At 37.1% G+C, this 22,155-nt stretch overlaps 2 protein-coding genes across 3 annotated transcripts; one reads left to right on the top strand and one right to left on the bottom strand.

Moving 5' to 3' along the window:
* On the bottom strand, positions 1-12,199 carry LOC121726244 (zinc finger protein 564-like). Of its 2 annotated transcripts, XM_042113508.1 has the most exons (12): positions 12,142-12,196; positions 11,837-12,044; positions 9,590-9,877; positions 7,202-7,352; positions 6,099-6,205; positions 3,747-3,934; positions 3,252-3,391; positions 2,470-2,678; positions 1,631-1,789; positions 859-993; positions 491-658; positions 1-191 (listed from the first exon to the last, which is right to left on the bottom strand). In XM_042113508.1, the coding sequence occupies exons 2-12, from the start codon at positions 12,029-12,031 to the stop codon at positions 96-98; spliced, it is 1,836 nt and encodes a 611-aa protein (XP_041969442.1). In that variant the 5' UTR covers positions 12,032-12,044; positions 12,142-12,196; the 3' UTR covers positions 1-95. The 2 variants fall into 2 exon arrangements, with proteins under 2 accessions (XP_041969442.1, XP_041969441.1); XM_042113507.1 differs by having other exon boundaries at positions 11,837-12,199.
* A 2,193-nt stretch (positions 12,200-14,392) lies between these two features.
* LOC121726245 (TRAF3-interacting protein 1) lies at positions 14,393-19,887 on the top strand. Its single transcript, XM_042113509.1, has 6 exons — positions 14,393-14,590; positions 16,402-16,519; positions 16,946-17,919; positions 17,989-18,150; positions 18,437-18,648; positions 19,721-19,887. Exons 1-6 carry the CDS (start codon positions 14,456-14,458, stop codon positions 19,875-19,877), a joined length of 1,758 nt encoding a protein of 585 aa, XP_041969443.1. The 5' UTR covers positions 14,393-14,455; the 3' UTR covers positions 19,878-19,887.
* Positions 19,888-22,155: the final 2,268 nt, after the last annotated feature.

Genomic DNA, 22,155 nt, shown 5'->3' with positions numbered 1-22,155 from the left:
TAAAGTTTTCATTTGAACTTTTACTTAAGTATATTTTTTATTTTGGTTCACTTTTATTACTGCTTATTTAAGAGGTATTTTTCTATTTTTCTTTTTTAGTCCACTTCCATCTTGGCATGTTTTACATCTTCATCATTTTTTGGAGATTCATCTTCAGTTTTAACGTTTGTTGTAACTTTTTCAAGGATATGCTGAAAAAATAGAATTATCTAATAAAATTGATTGTATAAAGTTTAGAATTAGACACAATCAGAATTCCACCATCTGAATTTTCAGAATATTGAGAATATAACATACAAAAATACAAGTTACATACTGTAGCGGTACCCACAATAATTATTAGGCTAACATTCCTGCATCTCGCTATCGAAGTTTTCTGAGCGCTTCGGTATTATTGGGAAGCCCTGGCCTAGGAATCAATTTCTTCGATGGTATGATGTACAAAACAACTCGTAATAATTAGCTTACATATTAAAATGTATGTATTTACCTTGACGACCTGGTCGATGGTGTGCGTGTCGAGCATGCGCGCAATGGCGGCGTCCTCTACGGCGTGCAGGAACAGGTGCTTGGTGTTCTCGCGCAGGCGCTGCACGCGCGACCACTTGTCGCGGGGCGCCACGCGCGCGCCCATGTTCTCTATCACTTTCTCTAGCACCTGCGGGCATTTAAATTGTTAATTATTGGTTATTGTAGCACTTGTCCACAATCCCACTTTAAATTAACCATGAGTTAAAAATTAAAATAATATTTCTTTCAATAATCGTAGCTTGTCGTGTTCTAGTATGTCAGCAGGTGGCGTAGGTGCTCCGTCTCGCTCGTCCCCGGCGACCTCTCGCTCTAGCACCGTGTAGTTACCGTGTCGACGCTCTCGTCCGGCCAGCCGAAGTACTCGAGCACGTCGATCTCTATCAGCTGCGACAGCAGGCGGCGCAGGTGCTCCTCTAGCTCCGTCTCGCTCATCAGTGGCGACTTCTCCTTCTTCTCCTGCACCTTAGGAGAAAATAAACGCAAAACTGTAGTATTTAACAAGCTAATTTAATAAGTAAGTTACCACCCCGTTTTCTCTTCACCTCACCAGCCTACCTAGCATACGCCAACGAGATATCTCACTCTCGAGATAATTAAATTTTGACATTATGAGACGAGTAGTTACTCGTCTCATAATGTCAAAATCTCGACATTATCTTGACCAAACTGTATAAAAAATGTGTTATTTCGAAGATAGATCTACGCGAGAAAAAATCTTTGTTATGCTAGGGTGAATTGAGATGAAGAGACAAACCATCAAACATCGAGAAAACATGTAGAGTGAGATATCTCGTTGGCGTATGCTAGGTAGGCTGGAGACGTAAAAATCTAAGAAATTTAAAAAACCCCCGCTGTTAAATAAAAAAAACTTTAAAAAGTAATGATCTCATGAATTCGGAGTTAATGCGACCAAACTACGTAGGTCCTGTATCTGCCAATGAATCAAATTTTCTCAGAGACGCACCGCACCACAGTGCCACCGAGAAAATGGTCGGCTTATGTCAATTCAATATTAGCTATGATTGGTCGGCTGTTTGACATAACTCGACCAAATTACTTAACCGCCATCTGCCTAGGAATCAACTTCAATGATACACACCTCGACCTCCTCGTCAGCGTCCTCGGCCTCCTCCTGAAGGCCGCCGTACAGCACGCCGGGGCCGTAGTCCTCGAGGATGCGGTCCGTCTCCGCGTCCAACACATTCAGCACAGACTCCATCTCGGACTTCGTTACGCGCGTGCCCGTCACCGTTGAGCCCTGCGCACGTGTGATTAAAAGTTGAAAGATATTATAAGATTTTTTGCTATAACAAATTATAAAATTAAATAAAAAAAGAGAAAATTTTTGCTATTATTAATATTTAGCTATATTAATAATAGCTACATTTTAGCTATATTATTAATCTTGCTATCGCGATCCTTAAGATACAGGTGACAGATAGAGGAACAGACGCACGCGGAACACTTCGGGATGTTTGGTTGCGCATGTGCCGCACCAAAGCGCCGCGCACGCTCGAGCGAAATCGATAATATAACACTCCTCTTTTTGACCGGGTTAAAGGCTCCACCACACAGGCGCGTTATTATTGGTCGATAATATCGCATGCGTTATTGCGATATATCTGTTTTCAGTACATTCGCATGCGTTATTGCGATATATCTGTTTTCGGTCATGTAGCCGCAATGGAAGTAGACGTTGCATTTCCCCGTCCTGCGATATTCCGATATGAGTTCTAGAATATTTTGTATTAGGACGCAAACGACCGTACACACCTGCGATAATAACCGGCGCTCTCTCGTAAGAAATATCGGACGATAAAAACGCAGCTGCGTGCAACGAATCGGGACGCATTATCGCAATACTGCATGCGATTTTATCGACAGCTAATAGCGCGCTTGTGTGAGCTAAAAGTGTGTGCTCTAACAGCGGACACTTACGAGCACAGTTCGCACGTGTTGCAGGCGCGCTCGGAACACGTCGGGGTGCTTGTTGCGCACGTGACGCACGAGCTGCTCGCCGCGCGCGTACGCCCGCGCCGTCACGCAGTACATGCAGCGCCGCGCCCGCTCGAGCGCGTGCGTGCCCACGTGACGACGCAGGAACGACTCGCAGTTGAACATCTTGTTGCAGACGGTGCACTCGTACGCTGCGGACATACAATTAAATCTATGCTAATAATTATTAAAATGCGAAAGTGTATCTGTCTGTATGACGGTTACCTCTTCACGCCCTAACGGCTAAACCGATTTTGCTGAGAGATACTTAGGGTCCCGGGAAAGGGCATAGGATACTTTTTATCCCGAAAAAATTTACGGTTTCCGCGCGGTAAACAAATTTTGGCGTTTTTGATTGGAGTTGCGGGCGTCATCTAAATAGTAATAAATAAATAAAGCTTTTATTCACTGACCATAACCATACAATTGTCAATTATAGACAGAATTTTAAAATTTTTACTTTGAGATTTGTAAAAAGAAATAGGAAAGCTTTTATCACTACATTTTTCAGTTACTGCTTGATAAAAAACAAGTTGCGGGAAACATCTGTCACAATAATCAAAGCTAACATACTTTTATCGAAACAAAATAAAAATGACCCCATGACATATTTTTTGCTACATGCATGTTTTTTAGGTTGTGACTAATTGCGTTTATGTATTCCCACGCATCATTGCTCAAAGTTTTCATAAAACGATAAAGATATTTGTAATTTTGTTACATACTCTTGTCTACCATGTTATGGTCTTTAATATGGTCCTCGTAAGCTTCCATATCTTCGAGTTCCTTTTTGGTATATTCACAGTCTTCAAACGGGCAGAGTATTGGCCCGTTCCTTACGTGGTTTCTGTCGTGCGCCAACAGTCTAAAAAAGAATTACAAGTTTTAACATAAATCCATAATAATATTATAAATGCGAAAGTGTGTCTGTCTGTCTGTCGTTACCTCTTGACGCCTAAACCGCTGAACCGATTTTGCTGAAATTTGGTATACTTTGAGTCCCGGGAAAGGACATAGGGTACTTTTTATCCCGGAAAAATGAACGGTTCCCACGCTATAAATGAATTTTGGCGCAACGGAGTTGCGGGCATCATTTAGTAAGTAATGAATAAGTTATTATTTAAATTTTAAACCGCTCGAAGTGATAAGACTGAAAATATCTTTGTATTATTATTAACTGGATTCCTTTTTCAAAGTATGTACAGCGTTATCAAACCCACTTGGACTTGGCGTCGAACATCTTGTCGCACTTGCGGCAGGCGAAGCCGATGTGCTTGAGCATGTGGCGGTCGAGCTGCAGCTTCTGTATGTAGGAGTTGCCGCAGATCTGGCACTTGTGCGGCTTGTTCGGGATGTGAGTCAGCACGTGGCGCCGCATCACCTCGATCGTGAACGTGTTGTGGCCGCACTGAACAATACATTATTTCAATATATATAATTACAATACATTACATCGTATAAGCGGGCCCCTAGAGTGTCCTAGACGATCAATTTTATTGCTCAATATCACGTATAGTGCAATATTATTGACGGTCTAGGGTTAATATTGAACAAGTCGCGCCTTTCAATCTAATTGTCAAATAAATAATAAAATTTTGCTCGATATTATTGTAGGTTTAGAGGCTGCTTAACATCAATGGTAGCAACAACGTAACATAATATAGCCTTGATTCTGTGGAATGAAGTGTGGAAATTTAAATTTATAAAATTATACTTGTATCACAATCTCATTAAACCTTTCATATTCTAACATTCATAATATAAGGTCCTAACATATGAAATTGGCGTTTTGTTGTACAATGTACACAGTACAGGCTACTTTAATCTCAAAATATATCTCCTCTTTGCTTAAGAATTCCAAATTCTATATATTCATTTATTTGGTACATTTGAGTTTTTAGCTATTTTTAGGGCCAACCCACACGTACCTCAACTACACCAGGTGGTCGGGCGTATATTTGTTATTGTAAATGAACTGGACCATTCACACGTACAACATTTTTGCAGTCGTTGTCGACCACTCGTGTGATACCACGTGATACCGACCACATCGCAACCACAACGTTGCGACGATGTAAAGACAGTGCACGCACACCACTCGCGCTCTCTCCCCTTCCCCTCCGTTTCATTGATTTTTGTACGTAACCACATTGCAACTACTGGCGACAACGCAACCACGTCGACGTTTTGTCGGTACCACAACGCAACTACAAAAAGCAGCGACACCATTCAAACGTAACCACTGCTTGACGGCATTTTGTCGTTGCGACGTGGTGCGGTTGTAGCACGTCATACGTGTGGTTGGCCCTTAGACTGGGTTGCACCAGAGGCGTGGGTAAAGTTAAATTTAAAGTTAAATTTATGGTTATAGTTAAGGTAAATTTAACTTTAACTTTATCCTTAACTTTGCCCGGAGAAATTGACAGATGACAGCTTATCCAACAAGGTTATAAATGCGCGTGGGCGGGGGCGCTGCTGGTAAAGGAGAACTGTCAAAAATGGTGTTTGTGTATGATGACAGCGTTAGTTCCTTTTTTCGCCACGTGCATTTAAAACCTTGTCGAGCTCTATGGTTATGGTTAAATATGGCGTTTTGATGGCGTCCATTTTTAACTTTACCCAAAGATTTGACATTTTGCACTGTAGTTACAGTTAAAGTTAAAGTTAGTTGGTGCAACCCAGTCTTAGCATAATTTCAATCTGGTTTTGATGCAAACTTGACTAGTTTGCATCAAAGCCAGATTGAAATTATGTTATTATCAAAATATGTAATTAGCAGAACCCACTTACAGTTCTGTATTAAATAAACTCATGGTAGTTTAATCTAGTCTACCTGAGATATTGACTTTAGAAGCAGCTGAAACCTAATTTGTTAGTGCCGACTAGCTTTAACAATAATAAGTAATAACACATTGTGCAACTTAATATTTTACTAATTATATATAAATGCTGACCTTCTCCTACTCACCAATCCATTCCAGAAGAATTGTTAGACATAGAAATATATATTTTTAAACTTAGAAACCCTTTGTTATAAGTTAAAAATATGAAATTACATAATAATATACATATACTTACATACTTTCATAACATATCTTATAATATGAATTATGATTAATGATATCATATTATAAATTTATTGATGTTTTAATTACATGCAATAAAACTTGAAAGGTGTCAAGGGACACTCGGATGGAACGAAGTTATACAAAAACGCCATCTAGTTGACGCCAAGGAAAACTATCAACGCCCTCTGCTCCTACAGCGCAAGAACTAATAAAAATGTGTCGTCACAACTTTTTCCGTCTAGCCTCCTTTCGAAACATGCGATAAGGAACTTCGTTCCAAAAATATCTTAAATAAGATTCAAGATATTATCCAGTATCCACTGATCATCAACTTACAAATCACTCATATTGTTGTATGCAAATTCAACAATATCAAAGCTGATAAAAGGGAATCCTCATGAGCTCTCTAACCACTACAAGTTAGTAAATGAAGTGTTATAGGCCTCTGAAAAGAGAAAAAAAAAAAGTAATTAAACACCAAAGACAATGGTATTTTTTTCTTACCACATCACACTTGTATTTCTTATCCCCATGAATTTCCAGATGTTTTGATATTGCAGCTCTGGACCCTGTTACTTTACCACAGTGATGACACTCAAAATGTGGTACTTCTGAAACAGATTTAATTATATACATAACTAGCTGTCCCGGCAAACGTTGTTTTGCAATATAAAGTATTTCGCCCATAATATTTTATTGAAGTGACTATTAAATAAGTATGGCACCATGGAAACGTCCATCACTATCCCGTTGTACAAACGATGGTCGCCGTCAGTCTCGAGTTGTAATAATTTACTATTACAACTCAAGACTGACGGCGACCGCCGACGGCGCGTTATTTATTCAACAAATGCACTAAATCAATAAAATAATCGGCCAAGTGCGAGTTGGACTCGCGCACGAAGGGTTCCGTACCACAAAAATAGAAAAATTGTGTTTTTTGTATGGGAGCCCCCCTTAATTATTTATTTTATTTAAATTGTATTATTAAATAATAAAGTATAAATACAATTGAGTATTTTGTGCATATTTCAGGTGCCTATCTATTGCCATCATTTATATTGAGAAAAAATGGCAATAAAATCACGTTTGTTGTATGGAAGACTCCTTAAATGTCTAATTTATTTTGTTTTTAGTATTTGTTATTCTGTATTATATAGAAATACATAATCTGTAAAAAATTTCATCTCTCTAGCTATTAGCATTCTTGAGTTACAGCCTGGAGACAGACAGGCAGACGGATAGACAGACATTGAAGTCTTAGTAATAGGGTCCCGTTTTTACCCTTTGGGTAAGGAACCCTAAAAAGTACCCAGTAGCCGATTCTCAAACCTACCTGAATATGCATATATAAAATTTGGTAAAAATCAGTAAAGCGGTTTCAGAGAAGTACGGTAACAAACATTGTGGCACGAGAATTTTATATATAAGATAAGATTTCAAACTTGTGGCCAAGCAGACCAAAGTAAGAAATTATTGTTGTAGGAAGAAAACCTTAAGGAACACTTTTCTACCAACGGTTCTTTCATTACTGTATTTGAAAATGTGTAAGCTTTAATGATAAACTGTAGTAAATAGTAATACAAGACTTAGTTTCTGTCACTTACCTGTATGTCTATGTTGATTATGTAGAATAAGTTTGGAAAAATTGTTGGTTGAAAAGTTACAATGTTTGCAGTTAAAACTCTTCTTGGAAATATGGTTCAATCTCAAATGTACCATCAAGTTATCCTTTCTTGAAAATGTCTTGGAGCATATCTGTGAATAAAACATATTTGACATATCTGATTTGTTTTAATTTGTATTGAATATTATAATTAATCTGGCATACAGAATATGATAATTTTGGTAGAAGCTATTGCTACATAAATTATTATCATAATAAATGAGGACATGAAGTAATCGAAACCAATCTCCTGTAAAACAAATTGCTTGTTTAAAGATAAAATATAATATTATATTTAGACTTGAACAAGTTATGTTGGTGCAATTTGTAAGGAAAAACGCATTAAGGACACCGGCTACATTTTACTTCTGAAAATGTATAGTTCCTAAGGGACATATTAGATTATAATTTATATTGGATCCTAGATCATTGAGTCATTTATATTGGATCATATTTATCTATACTAATATACTAATATACTAATACTAATATACTAATTATACTAATACTAATAATATTATAAATGCGAAAGTATCTCTGTCTGTCTGTCTCGCTTTCACGCCAAAACTACTGAACCGATTATAATGAAATTTTGTCTCCCTATAAGTGGGCACGAAGCATGGCTCTCCCACTTATAGGGAGCGGCAGCTCTTCTGATGCTGCGAGTGTTTATGGGCGACGGAAGTTGCTTTCCATCAGGTGACCCGTTTGCTCGTTTGCCCCCTTATTTCATTAAAAAAAAATATTGTACACAGATAGTCTAAAGCCTGAGAAAGGACATAGGTTACTTTTTAACTGGCAAAAGGGGTTGTAAGGGGGTGAAAATGGGTAAATTTGTTCAAATTAAGTTAGTTCCAAAAACTCATAACAGATGGCGCCAAGAGTAGCCTAGATCGCGCTATAGCTTGCTCATATGTATTTCTATAAGGGGGGTATTACATTATCATTTATATTGGATCATTTCTATGATCATATATAGGATCCAATATATATGATCATTTGATCATATCTGCGTATTACATTATCATATTTCATTGATCCTATTTTACGTCATATGTGGTTTCAATAGCCAATGGAGTGTGCTAACGCTGACAGGTATTGACGTCAGGGTTACTAGATCTCAGAGAATTCAATTTGTCAAAAGACACCGTCATTTATAATACGGCTTGTTTTTTGTTATTTCAGCAAGATTATCCAAGTATATAATTAGAAAAGTAATAACATTACATTATTTGAAACATATTAACAAACAAGAAATTAAAAACTCTTTTTTATATTAAATAACTGGCAACACCTATTTCTATGACTGTATTGGATCCAATCTCTCAGCAAATGTCAAAAATCTATGATCAAGGAAGAAATGAATCATATGTCTATATTACATTATCCAATATCATTGACTCAATGATCTCGGATCCAATATATATGATAATCTAATATCCCCCTAAGAGGTGGTACGATGTTGAGCTAAGTTTTTCGATTCTTTCGATTGTTATACATACACGTTATTAATTAATAATAACTCACTACCAACTTAGATATCAGAAACAACAGCGCCAAAACTACTGAACCGATTGTAATGAAATTTTGTACACAGATAAATAAATAAATAAATAAAAAACTCTTTATTCAAACAAACAAAATAGATCAATTTACACATGTTACAAAAACAGAAATAGTTTGAATTGGCGGCCAGATAGATAGTCTAAAGCGGGACAAGGACAAAAGGCTACTTTTTTTTTACTGGAAAAAGGGATTGTAAGGGGGTGTTTATGCGTGAATTTGTTCAAATTAAGTTAGTTCCAAAACTCATAACAGTTGGTGCCAAGAGTCGCCTAGATCGTGCTATATCATTTGCTCATATTATGTATTTCTATAAGAGGTGATACCATGTTGCGCTTAGTTTTTCGATTCTTTCGATTGTTATACCTACACGTTATCAAATAACTCACCTACCAACATAGATATCAGAAACAATAGCATACCAATAATAAATACTAAATAGTTTATGGGTAAAGCTAAAGTTGTGTAATGCAGCTAAGTCGTGTAAACTGTAAAGCTAAATAAGCTTTAAAATTTGGTATAAAAAAGTTTAATTTAAAAAAAAATTATGTGCACACTATACGACTGTTTTGGGTATTTTGATTTAAGGGGTACCAGGGTTTTAAAAAGCTTTTGACACCAATTTTGTTGACACCGCGAGCTATAAACTGAAGTCCATGCGGACGAAGTGGGTAACAGCTGGGTGGGTGATCCTATAAATGGTGAATATAAATGATAATCTAATCTAAGAGAGAGAAAGAGAGTAACATGAACTATTATTACTTACTTCACACGGGTACAACTGCTTCCCTTTTCCATCACAACCAGTTTGTGACATATGCCTTATAACATGGGCTTGTCGTACAAATTTTTTCTCACAGAACTCACACTCAAAGATACTTCTTTCATGTATATTGGCTATGTGAGCAGTCAGTACTTCAATATTGGGACAGACAACGTTGCACTGCTCACAAGGAACACTCCCAGGGGTTTCTGAATGCTCATTCAACAAATGGTTTTCAAAACAAGTCTTTACTTTGAACTTCTTGGGGCATTTGTCGCAATAATATTTAGGCTAAAATGTAAAGACAATAAATTTTTACAAACCTCTATAAAATTATAATTAAAAATAGACATCCATATATAGATGTAAGTATTAAAATATTTTGCTTATTTTCTGTAATGTACAAGGTTCTCATTATTGTCGTGGTTTCTTTAGATTGTGCTATGTATTATGTAAAATTATTTTATCACACCAATATTTGCATACCTAATGAAAGTAAAAAAACATGAACCTCAAGATTAATAATATTGAAATAATTGAACTAACAAATAACACATTTTAAGCTAACTTATCAGTATTCAGTTTGCTATTATCAGATACCTAAACACACCGGCAAAATTAGAGGAACATAACAAAATTTTCAATTTTTTTTAAATTGTTCACTGATTTTTATATATTTATTTATTCATTTACTAATTGATTATTAAAAAATAAATTTTATATGAATTTAGGGCATAAAAACGTGAAAAATAGAAAAAAATCAGCAAAAATAAAAAAATTAAGAAAATCTTTGAAATTTCAGTAGTAAGTTTTTAAGATAAATTCTCCATTTTTATTTAAGAAATGCCATGTTAAAAGCGTGTAATGCCTTCTATGGATCTCAATCGGGCCTGGATACGCCATTCCATGCTTGCATTTTAATTGTCAATCATTTCCTGTGGAATATTCTCCTACTTCTCCAGTAGCGCCAACTCGAGCTCCTGGACTCATTTTGGAGCTGGAGTTTTAACTCGTACCGTTCACCCATTAATGTGCCATACGTCTTCAATCGGATCCACATCCGTAGACCACGCTGGCCTCTCCACCTGGGCTACGCCAGCATCGTTTAGGTAATAATGCCCGATTTTCTTACTCTATGGACGCATATAAAATTGAAATTACTACCTAAAATTGTGTAAAAGGAACACCATGCAGTTCCAGGATTTCGGTGCTATAGCCCTGTACTGTCAAAGTACCATCATCCATAATCATCAGCTCCATGCGGGCTCCAAATCATATGCAACTCCAAACCATTACGAAGCCTGCATCATAGGCCACTGTTTCCGGTAAGTTTGATGGCCTGTAGCTATCCTTATGATTTATCCACATTCTTTATCGCCTGTCAATACAATATACACAGAATTTGCTCCCATCACTGTACAGCACAAGATTTCACTCACTTGTCTAATTTTGATGTTCACGCGCAAATCTTAGCCTGGCTCTTCGGTGTCCTGTCTCAAGTTTTGGTGCCCTTGCTGGCACTTTTGAGTTTAATTTAACTTCTTTGAGTCTTCTTCTTACTGTACAATCACTTACACGAACGTATCCAAGATGAACATCTTGGATCTGTTCCGACAGGTTTCGTGTCTACATAGCAGTTTGAGGTCGATTTCTTAAGTTTTGTTTCCTTACAAAATGGTCGGCCTGAACCATTGTCACCCGATATCTGCCTTGTTCTCGTCTCCGAACGTAAGATCCAGTCACTCTGAAGTGTTGAAAGTTACGATGAACCACGGAAGCCGACACACCTAAGGCCTGACTGACCGGACGGTAGGTGTGACCTTTCTCTATCGTGGTTACAGCTCTAGCTGTCGCAGATGCTGAGAAATCACTAATTTTGTATCTAAGCAATGTGGTCTTCCAAAAACCAAACAATCAAATGAGCTGAGCATACCTTGCACCCCGCTAAAACGCCATTCTTATCAGGAACACTTACAACGTCAATAATCGAAAAACACTTATTAGGGCATAATTGCTATAAAAACCTGTCAACTTGCCAGTTTTGTTCAATATTTTATTTCTTGAATGAGCTTAGAAGCTATAAAAAAGGCTTTCAGACAGCCCGACCCACTTGAGTTCAAGTTTTGGCCCTTTTTACCTATGTTCCGCTAATTTTGCCAGTGTGTGTATTTCATAATTTGATTATAGACATAATTAGGTGATGGAAGGTGGTAAGTCTTATACAAAAAGTAGTCTGAATTTAATTCTTACCTTTGACTTTAATCTTAATTCTATCATCCATTGTTTGCATTCGCCTTTATGAGCTCGAAGCTCAGAAGCTGTTTTGAATGATGATTTACATGTCCTGCAATACCATCCATCGTCTTTTTCTTCCTTAATACTAGGTTTAATTTTATTCTTTGAACCTGGAGGTCTACCTCGTCTCTTGCGTACTAGTAGTGACATATTGTTGACCTACCTATGTATTCAGAAATCGCAGAAATATAGGTATAAATAATGAAAAACAGCTCCTTCTACAAGAAATCTATTATCGACCTATAATATTTTGATATTACTTTCACTCAGGCGCAAACTTGCAAGTTGCAGTCAAAATTATTACACGCTAGCAAATATGGCGTTAAATTTTGACATTTGACAGATCGCTTTTTTTTCAACTTTGTGAATTTGTGATACGCAAGAGATATGATTGATTGCTTTTTATTTTTTTGACGACCTTTGTGGCTCAGTTGGTGGCGCGTTGGTAGCGCAAGCCGGAAGTCACGGGTTCGAATCCCACCGACGAAGTTTTTAATGTTCCTGGGTCTTGAATGTCAGATGTGTATTAAATATATGTATTATATAATAAAAATCTTAAATATATGTATAATATAAAAATATCCATACTAATATTATAAATGCGAAAGTATCTCTGTCTGTCTGTCTGTCTGTCTCGCTTTCACGCCAAAACTACTGAACCGATTGCAATGAAATTTTGTACACAGTTATTCTAGAGTCTGAGAAAGGACATAGGCTACATTTTGATGTGGGAAAATATCATATTTCCATGAAAATATCGATGAAAATGAATTCGCATTGCGCGTGGCCAGCGCTCATCCCAGGGGTCCTGGGTTCGAGAACAAAAAGTTTTCAATGTTCCTGGGTCTTGGCACATCCAAGACCCAGGAACATTAAAATAAAATTTCAAAAATCTTAAACATATTTTATGTATAATATTATAAAAAATCCAGAAATATATCGATGCAATGAACATTTTAGTTTTAAGACGATTCAACAGATGGCGTTTTATTTTTTACATCATTGTAACATAGAACTAATCATACTTATTAGTTACTAGCTGTTGCCCGCCACTTCGTCCGCGTGGACTTCAGTTTATAAAGCGCGATGTCAACAAAATTGGTGTCAAAAGTTTTTATAAAAAAACTCTGGTACCCCTTAAATCAATACAGCTGTGCAGTGTGCACACAATAAGTATTTCATTTTTTTATATTAAACTTTATATTTTATGCCAAATTTTAAAGCTTTAATTTACCCCCAATTACACATCTTTACCCATAAACTATTTATCATTGATAGGTTTAAGGTTACGTCACTGCACAGATAAAGTACTGAGTTATTTAATACCGTAGAATAGATATAACAATCGAAAAAAATCGAAACTTAAATGTAAGATGATACCACCTCTTATAGAAAGACTTTTGAGCAAGCGTCAGCGCGATGTAGAAGACGCACGGCGCCATCTATTGTGAATTTTTGGATTTTTGAATTTGAACAAATTTACGCATTTTCACCCCCTGACAACCCTTTTTCCAGTAAAAAAGTAGCCTATGTCCTTTCTCAGGCTTTAGATTATCTGTATACAAAATTTCATTACAATCGGTTCGGTAGTTTTGGCGTTTGGCGTGAAAGCGAGACTGACAGACAGACAGATACTTTCGCATTTATAATATTAGTATAGATTATGTGCACACTGCACAGCTGTTTTTGGGTATTTTCATTAATTAAGGGCCGCGCTACACCGGAATGGCAGCGGCGAGGCGAGCACTTTCAGCGCTGCCAATCCGGTGTAGCGCGGCCCTAAGAGGGGTACCACTTACCAGGGTTTTAAAAAGTTTTTAAATTTGACACAAATTTTGTTGACACCGCGCGCTATAAACTAAAGTCCACGCGGACGAAGTCGCGGGCAACAGCTAGTTAAATATATTTCCGTAGTCTGGTACCAATAACACAAGTCCTTCAAGTACTTAGCACGGGGCCAGACTGACGTGGTGTGAAGCGTCCATACATATTATCATTATTTTTATAATTTTTTTTGTCCTTTTCTGAGACTCAAAGTGGGGCGTGAAGAGGTATTACAGTCAGTTAAACACCTGCGCACATTTTGTCGAATATAATGAAGGTCAGTGGGTGTACCATAAAGTTAATATACCTAGCGGTCAGTGGAATAGAGCAACAATCTCGAGCTGTCAAACGTAACCAAAATTGGTTTTCATCTGTGTGAAAAATATGTGTACGTATACACTTACACAAGCATGATTGAACATAAATTCTATGAGATTAAATTGTCAACGTGCGGCACGTGCCGACTGGACGTCAAAAAAAGAGTCCCGCTGTCATGTATCACACGTCTCTTTTTACCACGCAGTGTTACTGATATTGACGTCTCTCTTGCTCAGGCCTTTGTTTCTCTATTCCGCTAGGTATACTTTATGGGGTGTATGATGTCTTATTTTTCTCTATGCGTTTACGTTACCATAGGAACAAGGAATAAACAAATAAACAGTGTCATTTTATTATTTTAAACTTAATCATACTTCACAAAAATAATATCAGAAAATAAGTCACCTAACCTCAACTTTTAAACGATGTACAATGGGAGATGAGGTGGATATTACTATTATTCAGTCTACTCAGAGCTCTTTAGGAAAATATATAAAACGGCCACCTCTTACTGAGAAATTGTTAAAGAAACCTCCGTTCAGATTTATCCACGACATTATAACGTCTGTAAGTATTGATTAATTACACTATAAAAAGTATAATTCGCTGTCCCTACATCACTTTTGAGTGCCCATTTTGAATGTCCATTGTCCATAGAATACCTAATTTAAAACGTGCCTTGCGTGAATCAGTACCTACTTACTTTATACTTAGTAGTTCACTGTTCAAATATTAATCTTTTTAGAGTTCTGTACCCAAAGTGTAAAAACGGGACCCCATTACTGAGACTTCGATGTCAGTCCGTCTGTCTCCAGGCTGTAACTCAGGAACGATAATAGCTAGAGAGTTTGAAAGGACATCAGGCAATTTCGATACAATGATGATCTAAAAAAAAGACGGGTTGCACTCCGGGAGTGCCGGCAGAAGTGAAAACTTGATTAACGTTGTGCATTATTTTTTTTAACCCATTTTTTATGAAAATCGATTTTTAAAAAATCGATTTTTTTAATTAATCGAAACCCTTACCATTTTTATGAAAATCGATTTTTAAAAAATCTATTTTTTTAATTAATCGAAACCCTTACAATCGATTAAATTTTTAAACCATTTTTTATGACAATCGATTTTTTAATTATTCGAAACCCTTACAATCGACTAAAAAATATCGACATTCGAAAAAAAACAATCGATTGTTCGATTAATCGATTTCGATGTTACAACACTGCTCTCCAACCGTCTTACGGTTTTTCGATCAGCACGAGAATCTGACGAGGGTTTCACAGTTTTTACCCATCCCACAAAGTGCTCAACGCCGCTAAAGAAGTTTTCACTTCAAAAAAACTGCGCGGCCAGTCCTAGGATTATTTAAAATAGCTAGACCATATTAAGAACTTTAAAAAAATATTGACTTAACCCTGTAACTGCACTTTTTGAGTAATTATTTTTAGATTAACATTTAAAGGGGTCTTACTGGGAAAGGGGTCGTACTGGAAATGGCATCGTACTAGGAAAGAGGTAATATGGGGTAAGGGGTCATTTCCCAGTAAGACCCCTATAAATACAAGTTGTTAGGGTAAACACCGTTATCTTAATACCATGAAATGAGTCCGTCAAAATGAACAACTTTTCCTATGAGAACTATGCTGGGAACTCAAAAAAAAAATGCCGTCTTCATACCCATACAAATAGCCAGGATCAGCAATTTGTACATTTAGGGTAAATTTATAATAGCGCAGAGTCGGAGCGAAACGAAGCGAATTCCCAAAAACGGAACACAGGAAATTCAACCTTAACTCCAGAGCGTAACGCATACATTACTTCTGCGAGGCCAATCAGCATTGGTTGGGCGCAGTCACTCGAATTCGCGCGGATGCGCGCACCTTTTTAAATTCTCAGAAGTAATAAAGTGCGTTAACGCTTTGGAGTTACGGTTGAATTTGTTATGTTCAGTTTTAATAATTAGCTTCGATGCGCTTCGACTCTGCGCTAGTATTAATTGGCTCCCATTCAAAAAACACAATTTTCGGCCTATGTTTGCTCTGTGATGGTACGCAACCGAGTTTGACTCGCACTTGGCCGATTTTGACTCGCACCGAATTTTTTATTTTGCAGTAGTTAAATAATTTAATCTTTATAATAACTAGCAAGTGGTAACCAACAATCATAGTATAGAAATAAAGATTACCATCCTGACTCCTGAGTTTTCATTTCTCACTCGTTATAAAATATCATGTACAACTTACCGTATATTATAATTTGTTCTTTCGCAGGCTATAGGCAGGCAATTAGCCTGATTTAGTTGAGAGTTAAGATTAAAACATAGCTTTTATGTTAATTTTCACTATTTTAATTTAACATTAAAGTCTACCTTATTTCAGGTACTTAAAACTACTGGATTTTTTAATGGTTTATTCGAGGAACACGAATTGCAATCTGAAAATGTTAAGGATAGAGAAAATAAAATTTTGTTTCTGAACAAAGTTATATTCACTGTCGGTAAGTTAGAGCATAGACCATTAATATAAGTACTTACTTAATTGTAAGCAACTCTGTTTTTTTTTAAATCAGAGATACCCTTTGCCTTTGTGAGTTGTGACCTATGTCTTATGCCATAGATATGAGAGCTCTTTTTCATTATACAACTTTTGGTAGATATTGTGCTAATGTAAAGGCCGATTTATTACACTTGTTAAATGAGCTACACTTTCACTCGAAATCGTACCGCATATTTTGCAAACACTCTTTTATATTGAAAGCAACCTTTATGTTTAAGGCCTAAGTCACGTTAGCGATCAACTTAAAGTTCTTTGCAGCCTTTTGGTTTGGCTAAAACTCGTGTAGCGTACTCTTTTTTCATTCGATTCGATTGAAATTGATAATTTTGATGAAGGAGACGTTAATTTACGCGTATAAACTTCACAGGTGCTACCACAGGTAAAACTTTATCAGTTAAACCATCGAAGATTATATCCGGGCAAGAGCCCGAGAAAACAAATGAGTTATTGCAATGCATCGCTTTCGCTTTAGACCAAAAATTAAGTTCCGATGAAGCAGTACAAAAATTCAAAGACTCTGTTAGCAAATCCAGATCCTCAGAAACAAAACCAAAAGATGTCAAGAAAGCAATAAAAGAAAATATTAAGGTAAAAGTGAGCTCAAGAAACACGACCAAAAATGAATCCAATACTAAAAACGAGAGCAATGCAAATACAAAATCTAAAGATGTAAACAAAAAAGAATCTCCACCTAAAAAATCAATACGCCCAGGGACCAAAAAGCCTACAGAAAAGACGAAAGGTGACGAAATTATTAAAAGAGATGTTAAAAACGAGCCTTTACGTCCAATCGCTAAAAATAAAGAAATACCTAAATCGCTCGAAACTAAACCAGAAAAGCAGATAGAAAACAAGGAATCTTCAAATAACATTTTAAACATCGAGAGTAACAAAAATGATGCTAAGTCAAATTTAATATCACAATCTGATCAAATTCCTAATACAGACATTGTAGAAAAAGGACAACTCGATCCTCTAAGAGAGCAACAACTCCAGTTATTAGAAGCCAGTGGCAATGGACAGGAGATTGAAGATATTAAGCCACAACAAATCGACGACAGTCGCGAAAATGACATTAGTGGTAATGAAGTTAATGATATTGAAAATAACGCAGGACAACTAATTGCTACAGAACAGAAGAATAAATCACCAGAAAGAGAACTGAAAGAAGTAAAAACTTTAAGCGAAACAAAGTCAATAAGACCCCCGAGCGTCAGACCCTCCTCGTCTAGACCCGGAGCACCGAGGCTGAAAGAAAAGCACGAAGAAACCCTGCCAGAAACAGATAACCTTTTCATTGGTAAAGTCAATATTATCGCAGAGCATGCTGTTCAAGAAGAAGTAAGTAAATACGTAATCTGATTCTTACTGTTAAAAAAAAATTAAAAATTAAATTCTGCTTCGTTTCAGGATGAGGAATCCAGTATTGTTATTGTAGAAAACAATAATGATGGAAAGTCCGATGTCGATAAAGAATTAGCTCAGCTAGATTCCAACGAACACGGCCATTTAGTGCAACAGATATTGGAATCCCAGAAAGAGTTTTCACAAGCAACAGGAAAGACGGAAATTGTAAGTTTGAAAAAAATTCGCGCTGCTCATAATTATTAAAATTTAGGAAGACCAAACCACATAGGTACCCTGGTTTTATACTGGTAAATAAATTAATATGGGGCAATTTATTGCAACGTGACAAGGCAATGTGATGCAATGCAGCATTTTATATGAGCTTTTCTAAAATAAACTTTAAAGATGATATACTTACGCTAAACTTGATAGACTAAACTTAAAACTTTTACACTTAGTTGAATACACTGAACTTTTTACCATAATAATATAACAGCTGTGATCCTAACAGGAATGGCAGTTTAACGCCAAAAAAGCCAGGGATGCCATTAACGAAGAAATCGACCAGCTGAGGTTTAATTTGCAAGCACTGTCGCGGGTCGCAAATCCCCTGGGGAAGCTGCTGGACCATGTTCAGGAGGACGTGGAAGTTATGCGGCAGGAGCTCCAACAGTGGACGAAAACTTACGAGGATGCACATAGAGATTTGCAAAAACAAAAGAAGTAAGTTGAGTAGCCAGCATGCAAGCTCCAAAGACAGCGTTGTAAGGGCCTGTCCACATGTCCACGTTACGACGTCATCAAAGTGCGGTAACGTGGCACGGTACATTGTCGTGATGTGAAAATTTACGTCAACGTATCGTAAAAATGCACGTTACGATGTAGCAACATTGTACGTCACCATGCCTTGTAAAACTGCTACAGCCTACATTCTTCACTAATTATTAGATATGGACCGCATAATACGCATAATACGTATTCTGCTTCTGCTTCAGTTAAGAAGACGGAGAGAGAGATTTAAGAAAAAATAGACGCAAAATGTTGCTACACCGTGGTCCGTGACATGCATTTTCACGTCACGTCAACGTACCGTGCGGCGTGCCACGTTGACGACGTCGCGTCGTGACGTGGAGATGTGGACCTGGCCGTAACTTGTATTGCATTAATGTCGCTTCACCTGTTAGAGTGTAGCTTCTGCGCGAAATCGAATACATCCATATTCAGCTGATGACACATCCCAAACGCACGTTGAGTGCCGACGTCATCTAAACGTATAATACCCAGTTTATTATAATTTCAACGACCTGTGTTTACGATGCAGTTTCGTTTTCCTAAGTGCGATACATAGGGAACTGTGACTGCAACCAAAACTTTTTGGTTTTACCTGAATTCTGAATGGAAATAAAAAATGGTATCAAATTTCCAATGTAATCCATACTTAATATTATAAATGCGAAATTGTGTCTGTCCGTCTGTCCATTACCTACCTCTTTAACGCTCGCTGAACCGATTTTGTTGAAATTTGGTAAGTATGAGGATACTTTGAGTCCAGGGAAAGGACGTAGGATACTTTTAATCCCGGTTAAATGTACGGTTCTCGTGCGAAATATTACGGTGCAATGGAGTTGCGGGCGGCATACCTAATACCTATCTAGTACTTAGTACTTACCTAGCTAATAATTGAGCAATTTTTTGTCAAATACCTAAAAATAATTATACCTAAGCGTTTTTCACATAATATTATAATAAAGAACATTATGGAGCATTACTTTAATAATATAAAATATATTTTTAGGTCCAACGAAGAGAAGCTAAAACCGTTACATTCCAAAATTAAACAATTGAATGCTGAAATCGCCGACAAACACGATAAAATCAACGATTTGAAAATAACCATTCATAAAAACGCCTCAAGAATTGACAAATTACTATCTAACGGGAACAAGCAATAAAACTTACCTAGTCTTATTTACCTATATAGTCATAAAGTGTTATGTTATCTTATTTTAATATCATTTTACTCTCATCATGTTACTTTTATTGTTTATCATGTAAGTATTGCAATACGTTATTAAAAGGAAGAAATCAGTAAAAGTTTTATTTATCTACTCTCACTATAAAATTTCCATTTGCCTGCGTAGGTACTATCTTTAACTCCTTGAGGGCCCTATACTAGCTCACGGCGACTTTTTATAGCGATGCTAATAGACGTAACTGAATCGCATTTCTATAATATCGCGTTTGCATCGCGATTCGCGACTGTGTGCTAGAGCCTACACACACAGTTAGTGACGCGATGCGTTGCGCGATAGTATCGCAAGTTGCAACTGCATCGCTACAAAAAGTTGCCGTTGCAGCGTTGCCGTTAGGACCCATAGGGTCAATTTATACTAGCGCAGAGTCGAAGCGCATCGAAGTGAATTATTAAAACTGATTGTAAGTTGTATGTGTCAAACTCAAACTTTTTTATTCAGAATAAATGTTTGCAAATATTCTCTGAACGTCTACATGACGCCTACCACCGGTTCAGGAACTAGCCCGGCGAGAAGAACCGGCATAAGAAACTCGCACGGGGCCCCACTTTTTTACCAAAAAAAGTGAGAAAAAATTAATCTTTTAAAATAAGGTTTACAATGTTGTAACTTAAAATTATATATACAATGTCAACATACACACATAATGTAAGTCATAAAATATTATGTAGAAATAGCCTTGCCAGCAGCCATCCTACTCCCAAGATGTGCCATCGTTTATGAAATCATTGACCTTATAATAGGCTTCGGCACACAAACGCTCTTTGACTACTTTTCTAAATTTATTAATGGAAAGATTTTGAACGTTTTCTGGGATTTTATTGTTAAGGCGTATACATTGACCTTTAAAAGATTTACTAACTTTATTAAGTCTGATCACCGGTATTTCTAGTTTATACTTATTTCTAGTGTTTCTTCCGTGACTGTCACTTTTGGTTGTAAATTTACTAAGATTCTTTCTAACATATAATACATTAACCAAAATGTATTGAGAAGCAACAGTTAGAATACCAATTTCTTTAAACTTTTCTCTCAGAGATTCAAAAGCTGACATTTTATAAATTGAACGTATAGCTCGCTTCTGCAGCACAAAAATCGTATTAATGTCGGCAGCGTTTCCCCATGTGCTTTATTGCTGCGGTCTGCGGGCTGCGACATGCCGCAAGCGATACCGCTACCGCTTTTATAGCTATTTTTTTAACCGACTTCCAAAAAGGAGGAGGTTATATGTTCGGCTGTGGATATTTTTTATTTTTATTTTTATTTGTGTATGTTCAACGATTACTCCGCCGTTTGTGAACCGATTTTCGAAATTTTTGTTTTGTTGTATTAGGTTTCACTCCAATTTGGTACCATGTTCACAAAAGTGGTGACCTCATGATGGGATTCATGAGTAATCGAGGGAACTCCTCGAAATTTATATGGAAACATATGGTGATTTTGGTTTTATAAGAATCCTAAGCATATGCTACCAAAACGCAAGATTTTGCACCGAGGTATACTATGGTTCCGAAGATACTAAGAGAACTCCGGATTCCTTATAAATACAAGTTCGCGGGTTTCGGCGCTGTTTTAAGAACTGAAAGCATATGCTACTATGCAAATTACATTCATCATCATCATCATTACCACGTCAGGGTCACCAATGTCACCAAAATTAAACATAACAAATTCAGCCTTAACTCCAGAGCGTAAGGCACACATTTGACATTACTTTGAGAAGTAAGCTGCTTCGATAATACAAGTACATGCATGTCTCCGAGGGATATAAGTGGGAGAGCCATGCTTCGGCACGAATGGACCGGCTCGACTGGAGAAATACCACGTTCTCACAGAAAACCGGCGTGAAACAGCGCTTGCGCTGTGTTTTGCAGAGTGAGTGAGTTTATCGGAGGCCCAGTCCCCCACCCTATTCCCTTCCCTACCCTCCCCTATTCCCTTCCCTTCCCATCCCTACCCTCCCCTATTACCCTGTTCCCTCTTAAAAGGCCGGCAACGCACTTGCAGCTCTTCTGATGCTGCGAGTGTCCATGGGCGACGGAAGTGCTTTCCATCAGGTGACCCGTTTGCTCGTTTGCCCCCTTATTTCATAAAAAAAAAGTCTCACTTCCATACAAAGTAGGTAATACAAACGGCGCGAAATCGCCGAGATATTATTTTATTTTATTTTTTATTTTATTGATTTTTGGAAAACTTA

The sequence above is a fragment of the Aricia agestis genome, chromosome 4 (assembly GCF_905147365.1).
Source record: "Aricia agestis chromosome 4, ilAriAges1.1, whole genome shotgun sequence".
NCBI lineage: Eukaryota > Metazoa > Arthropoda > Insecta > Lepidoptera > Lycaenidae > Aricia > Aricia agestis.
The sequence above is the reverse complement of the archived record's forward strand: the minus strand, read 5'-3'. Positions and strand labels throughout refer to the sequence as shown.

Coding starts and splice junctions, on each gene's coding strand:
- LOC121726244 (XM_042113507.1), bottom strand. CDS start 12,031: ATGTCACTACTAGTACGCAAGAGACGAGGTAGACCTCCAGGTTCAAAG. Junction 7,353..9,589: donor AGCAGTTGTACCCGTGTGAA/GTAAGTAATAAT, acceptor TTTTATTCACAG/ATATGCTCCAAGACATTTTC. Junction 659..858: donor CGGACGAGAGCGTCGACACG/GTAACTACACGG, acceptor AAATGCCCGCAG/GTGCTAGAGAAAGTGATAGA.
- LOC121726245 (XM_042113509.1), top strand. CDS start 14,456: ATGGGAGATGAGGTGGATATTACTATTATTCAGTCTACTCAGAGCTCT. Junction 18,151..18,436: donor CAACAGGAAAGACGGAAATT/GTAAGTTTGAAA, acceptor TGATCCTAACAG/GAATGGCAGTTTAACGCCAA. Junction 18,649..19,720: donor GATTTGCAAAAACAAAAGAA/GTAAGTTGAGTA, acceptor ATATATTTTTAG/GTCCAACGAAGAGAAGCTAA.